This window comes from Corvus kubaryi, unplaced genomic scaffold (assembly GCF_017639235.1).
Source record: "Corvus kubaryi isolate FWS band 111438036 unplaced genomic scaffold, C.kubaryi_AGA036_p1.0 37236, whole genome shotgun sequence".
NCBI classification, from domain to species: Eukaryota; Metazoa; Chordata; class Aves; order Passeriformes; family Corvidae; genus Corvus; species Corvus kubaryi.
The window spans coordinates 2,658,166-2,673,179 of record NW_024581067.1 but is presented as its reverse complement, the minus strand read 5'-3'; the positions used below and the strand labels follow the sequence as shown (position 1 = coordinate 2,673,179).

The 15,014-nt window shown below is 47.3% G+C and overlaps 1 protein-coding gene across 5 annotated transcripts in view; it reads right to left on the bottom strand.

Moving 5' to 3' along the window:
• The window catches only part of PAX5 (paired box 5), a 138,843-nt gene that overhangs the window by 113,732 nt on the left and 10,097 nt on the right, over positions 1 to 15,014 (bottom strand). For all 5 annotated transcript variants that reach the window (XM_042023124.1, XM_042023127.1, XM_042023126.1 and 2 more), the window contains exons 2-5: positions 13,218 to 13,383; positions 8,637 to 8,834; positions 4,570 to 4,634; positions 2,442 to 2,570 (exon numbers count right to left, since the gene is read on the bottom strand). In XM_042023124.1, the coding sequence (XP_041879058.1) occupies positions 2,442 to 2,570; positions 4,570 to 4,634; positions 8,637 to 8,834; positions 13,218 to 13,383 (558 nt within the window). The remainder of the gene's footprint in view (positions 1 to 2,441; positions 2,571 to 4,569; positions 4,635 to 8,636; positions 8,835 to 13,217; positions 13,384 to 15,014) is intronic.

Below are 15,014 nucleotides of genomic sequence, written 5' to 3'. Positions count from 1 at the left end.
ATCCTCCACTGCTGGAGACTGCAGCGGCTGCCTGTATCTCTGCCTCATTACGGAACAGCCTGCTCCTCATGTCAGTCTCCAGTAGCATGTCCTTTAACCAAAAGTGAAAGCAACTGATCCCCCACGAAGGCACATCTGCTCCAAGTCCATATTACAACAGGGGAAAAAATGACACTTTCAGCTATATAAACCAATAAAGACTGTCTGATTTGCTTTGCCCCTGTTGCTACCCAGCAAGCTCCCCACTGGGTTAAAGACTGGTGACATCTGCTAAAAAAATGTCAAGAGTGAGGAGAACAAAACTGGTTAATGAATTATATCAAGGGCTCTGTGCAGCTGGAAGGGTTAGTCCACCCCACCTCATCCCCAGGCTGAGGGCAACCAGGATGTCTGGACAGCACTGCACAGCCAGTGGCTCCAGGAAATGTGTGCAGGGAGGCAGAGCAGCAGGCACTCACTTTCCAACAGCTACAGAGAAATGACATAATGTGAGGGGCTCTCTGTGGAGACAGCCTCTCCAAAGTCAGGAAATGGTTAAATTAGCTCTGTCGCTTGTGCATCTACATCATGATACAGGCCATAATTAGGTGACATGCTTCTCCTCTTCACATCAGAGAAACATAAAGCAGATACAGAGCCTTGGGACACCTCCATGGGCACAATGCACTCAGCCCCACCTATCCAGCTTGTGCCAAGCAGGATAGTGAGGGTGTTAGGGATGCTCCTAGGGATCCCCCCAACAGACAAAGATGTTGGAGTACCTGAGTATGCCTCTCCAAACCTGCAGCCCTGAGTCTATGGTAAAAGCAGTTCAAACAGCCTGCTGAGGACAGCATTATTGTCCAGCTTAGGAGCTCAAACCCCATGACTCATCCTGCCAAACTGATGGGGGTTGCTTTAGCAATCACATGCTCATTTCTGAATGCGAACTGAAAAAAGCTGAGCAGGTTCTCAGCTCTACTTCTGGAACTGCTTTTGCTTTTCAAGGAAACAATCCTTTTCTCTGCAGTTAAAGCAGCCTTCTCATAAGCACCCAAAAAATGGCTCTGTGGCACAGGAGCACATGTCAATACAGACAGCCTCTCTCCTGACCTGGATGATAAAATACAAAACTTCCACCCTACCTGCTTTTAATGCATATATTTAACGACGCATTTATGACCTGGATTTGGAAAAAAATATCAGGTGTACAATCCCAGAGTTAAGTAACAATGATATATTTAGCAAGAACCTGAGCACAAGGAGTTTTATACACCCACCATCAGATTAGTTCCCCACATGGCTGAAACTGGCCCCACCAACCTCTTGCAGTTTCTCTCCCAGTTCAGTAAATCTGGGTCTACTCTGCAACCTGATCATGTGTTTCCACTAAAGGATGCACAGGCACATGACCCTGTTTGTACAGCTCAGGTGCCAGGCTGCTGATTTTAGCTGCGTTTTCCCCAGGGGAGGGGGGGGCAGGTTGGGGGGTGCCACTAAAGCTTCAGCCCACCCACCCACCACCCTCTCCATCCAGGAGCAGTTGGGCAGCAAGGGACAGTGGGGGCAGTGCAGGGATCTGGACCTGCACTTTTTGCAGGGCAGTGCTGGACCTGCACCAGCAGCAGAAGCTGAGGAACATGGGTGCTCAGCGTGACTCAGCAGGAAAGGCACTCACCCCTCCTCCACATGACCTCTGCATCCTCAGCTGAAAAAGCCCCACTACAGTTCTGGTGTGCCCTCCACTACACAAATTGTGTCCACTGCTATGGATTCAGCTTCTCTCTGTAAGTTGTTCCAAAATGAAAGTAATGCTCTAAACTAAAGGTATTTTAATAAGACACCAACACAGAATTTCCCCTCTTTTACCTCCCACTCTATCTCTGGTGGCCTTCTCTCCAAAACAGTGTTTTCATTAGGATGCAGAACAAAACAGGACCATACACCCTGTGTGGATCTGAGGGGTGTATCAACAATATCCAACCCCAACTAGACTGTGCTTACTTCTGCCCTCCTAGACTGACAAATGTCCCCAGTGAAGAAAGTCCTGAGAGAAGCAGCATAGCAGATGTCTCTGCAGTTAATCTTCTACCACTTTACAAATATTTCTTAATTCAGGTGGCCACAGAGTCAGCACAATAGTGTCCGTTCCCCTATTCATTGGCAGGAGGGAAAAGTTCCACAGTGTGGAGGAGGGCCTGGCTCAAAACTGACACACTGACATAGCTTTCCAAAACACCTGGACAAGTCCCAGCTCCTGGCCACTGGGTTGCTCTGATGGACCCCAGCTTGTCTGTGACCTTGGCAAAGTCCTGCTGAAACAGAACCAAACTCCACTGCACTCAACAGAGATGGCAGATGTCCACAGCTCCATCACATCACAAACACACAGCATCCGCCCCAGCCCACCCCTCTGGCTGTGCAGCCATGCACACCCCCTCCCAGAAAACAGCTCCTGCTACCTTCATCCCGCTTGCGCTTGTTGCTCTCAGTGCCGGGGGAGGCAATTCCCAGGATCCCACTAATGGAGTAGGAGGAGCCAGCAGAGTCAGTGGTGACAGAGGACACCTGGGTGACAGATCCCGTGGAAGCTGCAAGGCAAGGACAGGCAGTCAGTTGCAGGACAACATGGGCACCAGCTCACCCAAAAGCCACCAGCTCTCATGGCATAAAGGAGGTGGGCTGGGGCTCAGCTGGCCATTGTGGCACCTCCGGCTCGGGAAGAGCCCTTACCCACCCCAGCCATGTCCAGTCCAATCCAGCAGCATTCCACAGCAGCCCAGTGCAGGGGTGGGAGCAGAGGCATGGTCAGCCTTTGCCCCCCTCACGAGGGGTTAGGTCTATGTGCTGTGGGATGGGAGATGCTTTTCCTTAGCAGTCAGACACCCCATCTCACACGAGGCTCAGTGAGCTTGGAAAGCTCATTGCTTGGGATGGCAGAAGCCCTCCAGTGACACAGCAGCCCATGTCACCAGCAATGTGGACAGAGCTTGCTGTGAACGCAGTCATGCAGAGAGAGGAGCTGCCACAAGAGGGTTCTGGAGACAGGAACCTCCTGGGAGTAGAGCAACCTTCACTTGCTGTGCTAGGTGTGCAGTCTGCATCATGTTAAGACCATGCCGCCAGCCTTTGGAGACCTTGCACAGCTGGGGTTGCCCAGGGATCGATGGCTGAAAGACCCTGAGGTTCCCCAAAATATGACCTAAATCCATTATGCTTTGCAAGAGCCCTCAGAAAAGGGTACTGTTTGTGTCCACCGAGGGTGGTCACTCATGAGCAGCCTACACCAGTCTGGATGTGCCAGATTGCACTGCAAACACTGTTCTTGTGATGCTGTGGGTGTCTAAGGCTTCATGGAAGCAGGCAGAGGAGGGAGCACCACCATCATTTCCCTCAGCTTACAGTCTGAGTCTGTCCTGCCACATCCCTACATCCTAGAAATCATCATGCAGACCCCAAGGACAGGATGGGGGGATACACTGTGGGACCACATGGAAGACCCCCAGACACAGCTCACACAGAGCAAACTCATGTCAGGAATCCCTGCTGTCTCTATCAACTCTAGACCCTGAGAAACAAGATTTTTCTTCTCTGTTCTCGACTTTCTCATGAAGAGACAGCATTTAAGCCACCACAGTGAGATAAAGGAAGATTTCTGAGATTCTTTTGATATTTTCTGGAGAGAAAGGCTGAGGGCACAGGGTCTGCAGTATGGATCTGCCGACAAACTGAAAGAATGCAGGCAGCTCTGTGCCTCCGCTCCCTTTCTCCTGGTGCCAGCACACCTTGGCCAAGAGAGAAGCAGCAGCAAGTATTTCACCATATCACAGGTGACAGCATAAAGGCAGAGAGAAACTAGGGCCCCCACACCACTTCCTGTGAAGCAAGGGCTGACCTGTGTCCTGATGGGTTTCATGGAACAGGACAGAAGGAAAGCAGCCCTCAGCTCCGACTGAGCCCCTCCATCCCTGCTGCATTGCAGCACAGAAGCAGCCACCCTCCTCAGAAAGACACCATCAGCCAGGAGAAGGGCTGAGGGTGTCTCGCCAGCCTGGGGTTCTCCTCTGGGTCACCCTCCACCAGCATCACCTCCCTCAGGGTGCAGCATCACTGTTCTGTGGCTGAATTAAAAGTTCTGAAAGTTTTGCTACCTCTTCACTCAAGACTGCAAGTGCACAAAGAACTATGGAAGGCATGGTTGATAGTTGAAAAAACACATTCAAAACTACTTACTGACTAATGATGCAGAAAATGTTATGAATAAGTATCCCTTTCTTGATTTATTACTTTAATTATCTGACATTCTATAGACCCCTATTAGTGGGGGTTTTTTGGTTTAGATTTCAATTTTCTGTCTCATGGTGAAAGCTATTTATCATAATATCAGTAAAATTCAAAACCTTTTAGAAGTATTTATAAAATTCATTTACTATGTTCAGCCCTTGGAGAATGACAAAGAAGGCACATTAGCACGTGTGCTGAAGTGTTTTATGCAGAATTATCTGTCCATAAGAATGATTAAAAGTTCTTCAGAATATTTGTAACCCATTATGATTTTTTTTAATGTATTTTAAAAAAAGTTTTCCTTACCTATGCTGTGACTGGAGGCTGGGACCTGCTGATTGGGTGGCTGCTGCACCTTGGTCCGTATGATCCTGTGAGTAATGGAAAGAAAATGACCACTTAGCTATCATTAGGCATGCAATGGCAGGAGGCATTAGACACTACTTTTTCAGCAAAGGACACCAACATCAATACAAAAAATGCCTTTCTGCATATGTTCCCTTTGTCATTCACTGAAAGATCAAAGTTTGGCAGGTGGACCCAGGACCACATTTGTGCCCCCAGCCCCTGCCATTAGAGTCATCAGGGTGACATTCCACAGAGTCACAAAATCACACAATGGCTCGGGTTGGAAGAGACAGCAGTTGACAGTAGGTCATCTCGTCCAACCTCCCTGCTCAAGCAAGGTCCTCCCAGAGCACACTGAACATGCTCGCATCCAGATGGTTCTCAGGATGCTTCAGAGTTTGGTGCTTTGGTGACTTCGAGGACCCCATCCTCACTGCCCAGGAAAGAGATATCCATTGCTATCTGGGCAACCATCAGGCCAGTACCCCCTCTCCTGGGAGCTTGGCCCTTCTGAGCCCAGAGGTCCCAGCAGCCTGTGGTCTGCACTCTTGGGTGCTGGGACACATTTGCAAGGCTGTTCCTAGAGCATCCCAAGTATAGCACTCACATGGCTAGAGGCACTTGGACACCTCGGGAAAGGATCAGCTTAGCCAAAATATTATTTTGAAGAGAAAGCGTTGGAATAAATGCTAATCTTAAAGCTGAATGACTACATTTATCATCACAGGGTACATACAGTCTTTGCTCTGATTGATAGTGACATCAATTAGGAAAAATTCAGAGATAAAGGTAAAACAGACTGCATATGTGGTGGTGCAGGACAGAGGGTACCTGCTACAAAGGGAGATTCTGGGTAGATGCTACATACATTGTTCACCTGCCCATGCGCTATGAAAAAACAAAAGACTGGGTCAGCAATACCTCTGGAAATCACACAGCTCTCCCTCAGGCTGTGGCAGAATTGGAACAGGCTGGAAGGAGGCACACCCTTGGTTCACCACACATCCCCCTGCCCCAGGCACTACTGTTACAGCAGCAATGCCACAGTGAGCATTTCTCGTCTCTGTGCCTGTCAAACTCTCCTCCCATTCCTGCCTGCCATGAATTTGACAGACAGGAGAGGAGAGGAGTTGTCAGGTGGAGTGGGCTTGGGGGTGAACTTGCAGGAATACACAGCAGTTCCTTGCTGGTAAGTCCACCATAAACAGGCACAGGGACCACCAGTGGTGACACCCAACTCCATTCCAGAAAAGGATGCACTGCCGTCCCCTTCCCCTCCCATTCCTCAGAGGTGTCTGATGGAGGCTGGCAGAGGTTTGGCCTGTCCACAAGCCATCTCTCAGCTGACAGCACCAGAGTGAGGCTGTTGCATGTCAGGCACAACCAGGAGATGGCTTCCAGCAACATAGCCCCCAGAACAGCCAGCCCAGTGTGGGGGACAGGAACAGTTGGGACAGCACCTTTGGTGGGGGAGCACGGCCAAAGAAACAGGACCCTGCATGGTCAAGAGTGGAAACAGCCCCCGGCACAAGGCTGTCATGGTGAAGAAAGGGTGTCCAGGGCCTTCTGACACATAAACATCTTTATCTCTGGAGGAACAGAGACTGGAGCATTTGAAAGCAGCAGGACAGCTCTCAGCTGATTTGAGCAAAGCTAATCACAATGATTAATTCAGTCTTAATCACACAGAGTTTCTTCTGCTATTGAAGAGTGGCCTATTATTACAATTAATGCTATTAATAAATAAAAATTATTATTATTATTCACTCTTACATGGGGGCAGCAGCTCAGACTTGTCTGCTAAAAGGCCCCCTCAGTAGCGGGGATGAGCTGTGAGTAGTCCATCCCCATAAACTCTAGTGTTCCACAGAAACAGCATCAGCATCCTCTAAGGGAACAACACAGCCCTGGCAAACACCCCCTGCACTCTGGAGAACCAGAAAGAGAACCAGAGAAGTACCTCCATCCTCCCCTGTGCAGAAATGGTAACTGCAGCAGGACAGGAACCACTCAGAGAGATCTTTGTAGGCTTAGGTTTGTGCTGACCAGGCAGCCCCTGATTTGCACCTCAGTGGTGAACAAGAATATTGTGGGCAGCGGCCTCCTGCCTTCCCCACCAGCAAAGCCCCAAAGTATATACTCAATGTTAAATATGAGCATAAAACCCACAGACTGCTGGAACTGTAGGATTTAGCATTAAAGCAAAGTGTTTTGATGTGAATTCCAGGTTCTTTGTCACATGGCTGTTCAGTCTGGGTTTTCACAAGGAGCTCCTAAGCCAGCAAAAACAATTCTCTGAGTAAACAGATTGACTCAAACAGATTGCATGCATTTCTTAAAAGGGATTGCAAACCTTTGAGAAAAGATCTTAGCCACAGTCACAAGCAGATAAGAAAGAATTAGATTTACAGACAAAAACCTTGGTGACAGATCATGAACTGGGTTTCTGATACAAGGCCAGTGAGGGTGTGGGCATTATGAGTGTGGAAACATACAAGGACACAGCAAGTGGAACATAGAAACTGGCTCAAAATATGACTGGAAGCTACTTAAATCTCCCTTTTACCTAGAGCTGTGACTGCCTTTTTGGTAGTTTTTTGGAGGACATTTGAAGTTCTCCAACACAAGCACAGGACTGCTCACAGCAGCCATGATTCTCACATGACTCGTTGACATTAATGGAAGCAGAGCTTCTCCTTAGGTATTTGATATTTTCCTTTGGTTTTCCTGGTGTGTGTAATGTTTCTCAAACCCCCTTTAAATCTAAAGACACCACGTTCATAGAGTTACTCCGTGCTGCTCTGGAGCCTCCAAGTCAGGGGCTCCCAAGCAGCAAAGACCGCACATGAACAGCCCCATTTTTTTTTTTTAAATTCCACAAACATATGAGTCGACATTTGGTCTGTCAAAGCAGAGACTGCACTCCCCGCTAATGCTGGGGAAGCCACTCCAGCTACTCAAGCGGCAACTCCATGAATGCAAATCAGATTGGGATAGCCAATAAAAGAATATTGCATCAATTTATTTCACGTCTGGACGCAAATGAGACCTTTTATAGCGAGCTGTATTCGAAGAATTTGTATGCAGTTGCACAAGTGAAAATCATCTCACCAGCGTGGGGAGGAGGAAGCCTGGAACTTAAAGATTAAAGAACTCTGCTTGCCAGGCCCATGGGTGCCCAAGAGCTCTGCTATCCAAGTATTCGCCTCTTACTGTTGCTCTGGCAGGGCTGGAGATGTCACATAGTATTTCACTGGGTTTTTCCAACATCAACCTTACATGTCACTTGACTCAGGAGGAAATTGTGGGCACAGAAGGTGTAACAGACAAGGCAGCAGTTTAGAGGCCCTTTAGACCCTTCTATGACCCCAGCCCTGACTTGTGACGCCATGGCAGAACTCACAAACATGGGACTGAGTCTCCAAATGAGATTCCCCTGCATCTTTGCAAAAGCAATTCAAGGCCACTTAGGTTCCCAACATAAAAAGCAGACAGCAGAGGCCCTCAGACACTACCAACCAAATTCCCCCACTGATATTCACACTGAACGTAGGCCTGGGCCAATGTCAGCTACACCAAATGGGTGATAGAACGGTACCTCAGACCCATGCCTTAGGTCCCTTTCTTTCCCAGGCAGCTGCCACCCTACTCAATGGCCATCTGAGCTTCCCCCCAGGGCAAAGCATGTCCCACTGAACACCCACCCTATAGAGCAGAACTAGGGCTTCACTCATAACAAACTCATAGGGTCATTCCCAGCAAGGTCCTCCTACTCACAGAGAGGGGAAAGGATGGAAAAGAAGCAAAGGCTGGCAGTGGAACCTGCCCACTCCTGGGAAATGCTCATCATCCATGGTGCTTCAGCCACCGAGGTAAGCCCAGAGCTGATCCCTAGCCCCAAGTGCCCTAGGGAAACAGGAGAAGCTGCTTTTCTTAGAAGCAGCCCCAAACACCCAGTCCTACTAAAAGACAAAGACATAGTGACAATGCTTCCATGGAGCATCCCACCCCACACAGAACTTTACCTGTTAATGGAACTGACGCTGGGCACAGTGTCGTTGTCACACACTCGTTCAGCAAGGAGCCTGTCCCTGATCTCCCAGGCAAACATGGTGGGATTTTGGCGTTTGTACTCTGCAATTTTTTCAACGACTTTGGGTGTGGCGACCTTTGGTTTTGATCCTCCAATCACTCCAGGTTTAATACTCCCGGTTTCATAATACCTGGGACAACATCCAAAACAAAGCTTTGGTTATCACACACAGACACAGAACATGCTCTGAGATTTATAGAGAGCATCATTTCAAGGTAACTGAACCCCAGCAAATCCTGAGATACATCTTCACTTTCACATACACATTTCCTGCCTGTGTGGTTCTTTATCACCTAATAGATTAACTTATAGTAATTGGAATTGGGCCTCAGGATACAATATATATTTTTCTGTAATAGCAAGACAAAAGAAATAATGCAAGATTAAAGGGCATGCTGAGATCCAAAATTAACTGAAAATGTGTGTTATTAATCAGCAGTACTGGCAATAATAGAAACAAATCACACCAAAGACCACTTTTTGCAGCGGACTCTTTTGTAGCAAATTACTGTTTTTACAGAAATGCTGTCATTAATATCTACAGCTCGTTATGATTCAGAGTGACATGATGGCTAGGTATTGTTTTTTATTTGCAGCTCTGGAATAAATAGAGTAGCGTCTCTTTTTCCTGGTTTTTGATTTTAATATGCATACTATGATTTTAATAGTTCCTATTTTTCAAAATGTATTCTTTTCACCATTACATTTTCAGTAAATGTACTTTCAGTAGTTTCAATAACAAATTTTGAGGGAAAGGGAGCTGCTCATGCTCTGGAGGGGTCCAGCTGAGGCAGGGATCAGTTTCTGTGACCAGCGCTTCCTTGGGTGCAGCGTCTTCACCACCAGCAGCAGCTCTGCTGATGCCATGCCCCCAGGAAAGGTGGAGAATGAGATCCCTAAACCAAAATAAATCTGACCAATTTCTTCACATGCACATCACACAAGATATACTGCTTTTGGTAGCTTTGCCATAATACATGGTAGCTGAGATCTCTGGGCCCTGCAAGTCTTCCCCTTTAATAAAGTATTGAACATGCTGCTAAGAGCAGAAGTCCCATCTTACATATTGAGGGCCACAACGGAGACTGAGACCGTATTCCTCCATGCTGCAGTCAGGGCATTCCACACAGGAGGCTCTCTCACAGCCCTGAACTTCTTTGTATCTTCTGAATTTTCTCATGACCAGATTAAAAATAAACCCATGCCTACCTTCAGCTACCACCCTAACTGCCCTAATCCTGCACACCCCTTGCATATAGAGCAGCCCCCGACTCTGTCAGCCTCTCAACCAGGTGCCCACCAAGCTGTACTTGCAGCAGCTCAAACACAACCGCTCACTGCTCTATGCCCACATTTCTAGCTCAGGAGAACCTCCCAAGCAGGAAGACAAGACTGCTTATTAACATATTTTCCCTGCAACTATCTAACATAACCATTATACAAAAAAAAAAAAAAATTCCCCCATCTTTCCAAACAGTCTGCACAGCCGAAGTCTGCCTCACTGAAACATGCAATCATGTTCATCGAATTTTTGCCAGGCTACCTGTTCTTAGTGTTTTCAGGACAGCTCTGTGTGCAGGACCTAAAGTTCCTTTAAAGAGACTGACACCAAATTGTTCATACATGTTCTCAGATATTCTGTGTGCAAATGTTGACTCAGGCTTACCAGCCCCCATGAACCATTTATGCAATATCAATAATGGCAAGTGTTGAGAGATGGATTAGCCCTCCTGCTGTCCCTAAATGCAGTGAGCTTTAGGGCAGAGGAGAAAAATTTAGTTCCTCTCACACTTCCAGGAGGACATAACAAAAACAGTGGCAAACATGGCCCATAAACCTTCTAAAATCTTGCACCCCTGGGCTCAAAACCTTGGTTGCTGGCACCATTTCTGTGAGGAGGATGTAGAAGGCAGCCAGACAATACCACAAACGCTACGAGACAACAAGTCACAATTTTCTTAAATCTAGTCAAAATGATTGATTTCACAAATGTTTCTTAGCACTTTTCTCCAACAGTGCCCATGGTCAGTGCCCTGCACTCCAGGACAGCCTAGCCAAGAGGGGCACTCCCAGCAGTACAGGATGCTGTGCCTGTACAGACCAGCCAATGCTTTCCCATGGCTGATCACCACAGTAGGAAAGCCACACCAGTGAGGGCCCTTGCCACCACAATACTGCGGCTGTGATGAGCTCACCAGGGGACAAATCTTTGGTGTCTTCAGAACAGCAAGACCTCTACTCCCAAACTCTTTAACCTTTGCTCACCTGCCTGCTTTCATGGCCTCAAGGCCCGCCCAAGCACAGATGAGCCCACAGGAAGGCTCGCCTTGCATGGGACGTGCAGGATTGGGCCCACAACCCCTTCCCTAGATGCTGGGGGAGGTCATCGTGATGGGAACAGTTCTCACCCTGCACTGCCATGGACATCCCCCTCCTCTCCACCCTAGCAATGAATCTGGGTGCAGTCACAAGGCCTGCAGGCTGCATGCCTCCAGCATCCCTGACTCCTGTTTCCTTTTTAAAGGCAAGGATCACTTTAGCCAGCATCATTTAATGTGCATCACGTCAGGGCCTTTTGCTTATGGAGAGTTGCAAAGGCAGGTGTAGGGTGGGCCCCTCTCCAGCACCCCCCCCAAGGGGTAAGAGCTTCATTTGCCCTGCAACAGCTGGTTATCTACTTCTAGATGTTTTTTTAAAGCTGCATCTAATACTGAAAAATTCCAATAATAAAATTCCAAATGTAAGGATTTATCATAAGGATTCCCATTTTTCACATACATGCACACATATGAAAAAACATACACACAGAGATGCAATTACAGAGACATTTTACCCACTGTAATTATTAGTTAGGAAAATTATGAGCTATGAAATTCCAATTTATTGCTGACAACTTTAATGACAGAGCTCTGGAACCTCACTCTGAGCTCTATATTGCAAGTATATCTAACAGTAGACCTAAACTGCCAAAAGTAAAACCATCAGACTTTTGCCTGGTGGGTAAATAAATTGCCTGTTTCCAAGCTGTGTGTTGATCCTAATGGGAATTGGTGGCAATTCCAATGCAACAATGAGCATCACCAGCCAAACCACGCCAGTGAGGCAGGGAGCAGGAGCCTGTGTTACCTGCAGATGTGGAGCCATAACAGATTGAAACAGCCCATGGTGGGCAGTATAAAGCCCATGGAAAGTTTTCCTCTCTAAACCAGTCAAGGCATTTGTGTTCTTAAAACTCCAGCGGGAGAAGTGTGTGTAGTTTGCAGGGAAGGCATATCCCTGTGAGGAAGGCATGAGAGATAAAGCAAAGGCACCGAGTCCAGCCTACACTCTGAAACCAAGCAGGGATGTGGACACACTGGTCACGAGTTTGGACAAGTAGAGGTAGGATGGTTATGTGGAAAACAGTGACAAGAGCTGCAAAACCGGGCGCCTGTGACCCTGACAAATCTGACCACTTATATGGACACTGAGTGATCAACACATCCCCTGTGTGATACTACAGAAAAATGCCTGAATCATCTTTGCAGCTACGCTATGTCCAGGAGAACATGTTGGTTAGGAATAGGAAAAGAAAATTTTAAATAAAAATAATAAAATTCTAAACAATGAAATTAGCTGTGAAATCTTAGCAAACAGATCAGTAATTAACTTTTCCAGATGACAAAGAAAAACACAAGGGAAAAAAAAAAATCCCTTAATATAAGTTGCCCAAGTATGTAAGAATACCTGGGGTTCAAAACCATTTGAAAACTGTAACTTACACAAATTAGGTTTAGGTTTGCACAGAAGGTGTTTAAAGAAAAAAAAGAAAAAAAAAAAAAAAGCAAGCATGGCATTTTTTACCAGAATCTATGTCAAATTTTAAAAGGAAATCAGGAAATAATATTAATTCAAAGTTTAATATCCTGCTGCCCTAGTGTTTGGAGCAGCTCCTGGCTGAACAGAGAGCCACTCCTAAAGTAGCCAAAATATATTTAAGATGGTTACTAGCTGCTTATGGTGTTCCGTGCTCTCTTAATCCAGTAGAAGACTGGAAAAAAACATTTAATCATCAACAACGGGATAGATTGCAGAATAGCTTGTATGAATGCACATGTCACAATGTTGATGAAATATATAATGCTATTATTGTTTAAAAAAAGTTCTGTTCAGGAAGCAAAACAAGCAACTTCCACAACTTCTACATTTTTCACATTTTGCTGAATGTGACTGCCAGATTTCCCTTCCTGTTCAGAGAAGACAAGTGCAGGACATACACTATATGTACAGCAGATACTCATGGCATTCTGCACTTCGCATTAGAATTGCATACAAGAAACTGTAAAAGGGGCAAGCAAAACCTACGGATATTGGCTCTTTCTTTCCCCATCAGGCATATAAAACCACGACTCCTCATGCAGCTGCTCTCCTTACTGGACTGATCGCCTATCTCCGTTTGTTTGCAGCCTCTAGTTCTGGAACTGGCACTGACACTTTTCTCTAGCCGGACAGAGGATTTGTCGTCCCCCTTTACCTGCCAAGTATTTTGCTGACACAGCCATGGCTGACGCGGAGCTGCCGGGAGATGTCACACGGCCGGACCCCTTGGTGGGCGAGCTCCACGATCCTTTGGCGAACGACATCTGGGAGAGGGCGGCCGTTCACAAAAACACCCCCCAGCTGATTCACACCTCCATGTCCTGAAACACACAGGGGAGGGGGAGAAGGGCAGAAGAGCTGTGTGAGAGTTTCAGATGTCTCTGCAGGGCAGAATCTCCAGCCCCAGCGCTCTCAGGCGCTGGGCACCGCCTCCCCAGAATTGGTCCGATTTCCCCGAGAGGAGCAGGGAGGTGACCTCACTGCCGCAATGACACTTGCTGGAGGGGAGGACCGTCCTGCCTGAAGGCAGATGGGGCCCCCTCTGGGCAAATGGCCACGAGGAACCCCTCAATCATGTCCAGCACCCCGGCGGCGGACCACCCTCCTCCCGAAGTCGCATTGGCCCAGCCACGAACTCCAGGGCAGAGCTGGTGCTGTCCCGTGGAGCGGAGGCTTCTCAGAGCCGCTGGCTGGAAAGCCAGCGGAAAATAAGGCTGGGTAATCGCTCAGCCCACATACTGCCTCTGTCTAAGCACAGAGAGAGATACCTGAAATGAAACACGCTGTGTTTTGTTTTTCCCCAGCTGCCTTGAATTAAGCAAGTGGGGGAAGGGGAAGAAAAAAAAAAGAGAGAGAAAAGGGGGGAAGGAAGGAATTCGGAAGGAAGGAAGGAATTCGGAAGGAAGGAAGGGAGGGAGGGAGGGAGGGAGAAAAAGAAAGAAAGAAAGAAAGAAAGAAAGAAAGAAAGAAAGAAAGAAAAGAAAAGAAAGAAAGAAAAGAAAGAAAGAAAAGAAAGAAAAGAAAGAAAAACAAACTGCTCCTAGAATTTACAGCAGTCTTAGCAGGTATTATGATCCCACAGGAGCAGATTTGCAGTGTTCACCTTTAGCAAAGTGAATTATATATCTGGTCGGAAACAGGACCCGCTTGGAGGAATAGAAGTGAAACTGTAGACCACATGAACACAAATTAATCCTACGTACAAGAAGGTAATATAATTAACCCTTATGTTGTTATTCATCCAACTACTTATATTACGGCGGGGTGGAGGAACTAAAAACAAGCCATAGGGATAGTATAGATGCTAATTCTGGAACAAAAAATAATACGGAAAATCTCTCTGTTTGAGCAGGGTTGGAATCGTATTGAATAAGCTGGCAAGCCAAATGCCTCAGTGTTCAAAAAAAATTATACAGAGCTATTTTTATTTTAATCTTGTTATTTCACTATTGATAAACTGCTATCAAAACTTTGCAACCACCTTTTAAAACTCTCAGGACACATAATGAACCCCCATGAAATACTTGATGTTAAACACTGTGGCTAGCAGACAAGCGCCTGCTCTGCCTTCATCGGTGCAAGAGGCACACTCTGCCAGCGGCCCAGCCGCGGGGTTCCCTCCCGTGCGCCGGAAGCAGACACCGGTGCTGGGACTCCTGCCTAGATTGATGCCACGATGCCCAGGACACCGAGGCTTTGTGTGAGAGAAAGCTCGGTGGCGGCAGCTGCCCGGAAGGCTGCGAGGAATGAGACCTCGGGCTCCTCAGGGCTTTAAGTGCAAGGAATCGCGCACGGTGCGTTCAGCTGGAGAGGGAAGATCCTGTGGTGGTGGTCGGACAAGGGGAGAAGGAGGAAAGAAAGAGGGAAGGAGGAAAAAAAAAGGAAGGAGAAAAAAAAAGGAAGGGGGGAAGGAGGGAAGGAGGGAAGGAGGGAAGGAGGGAAGGAGGGAAGG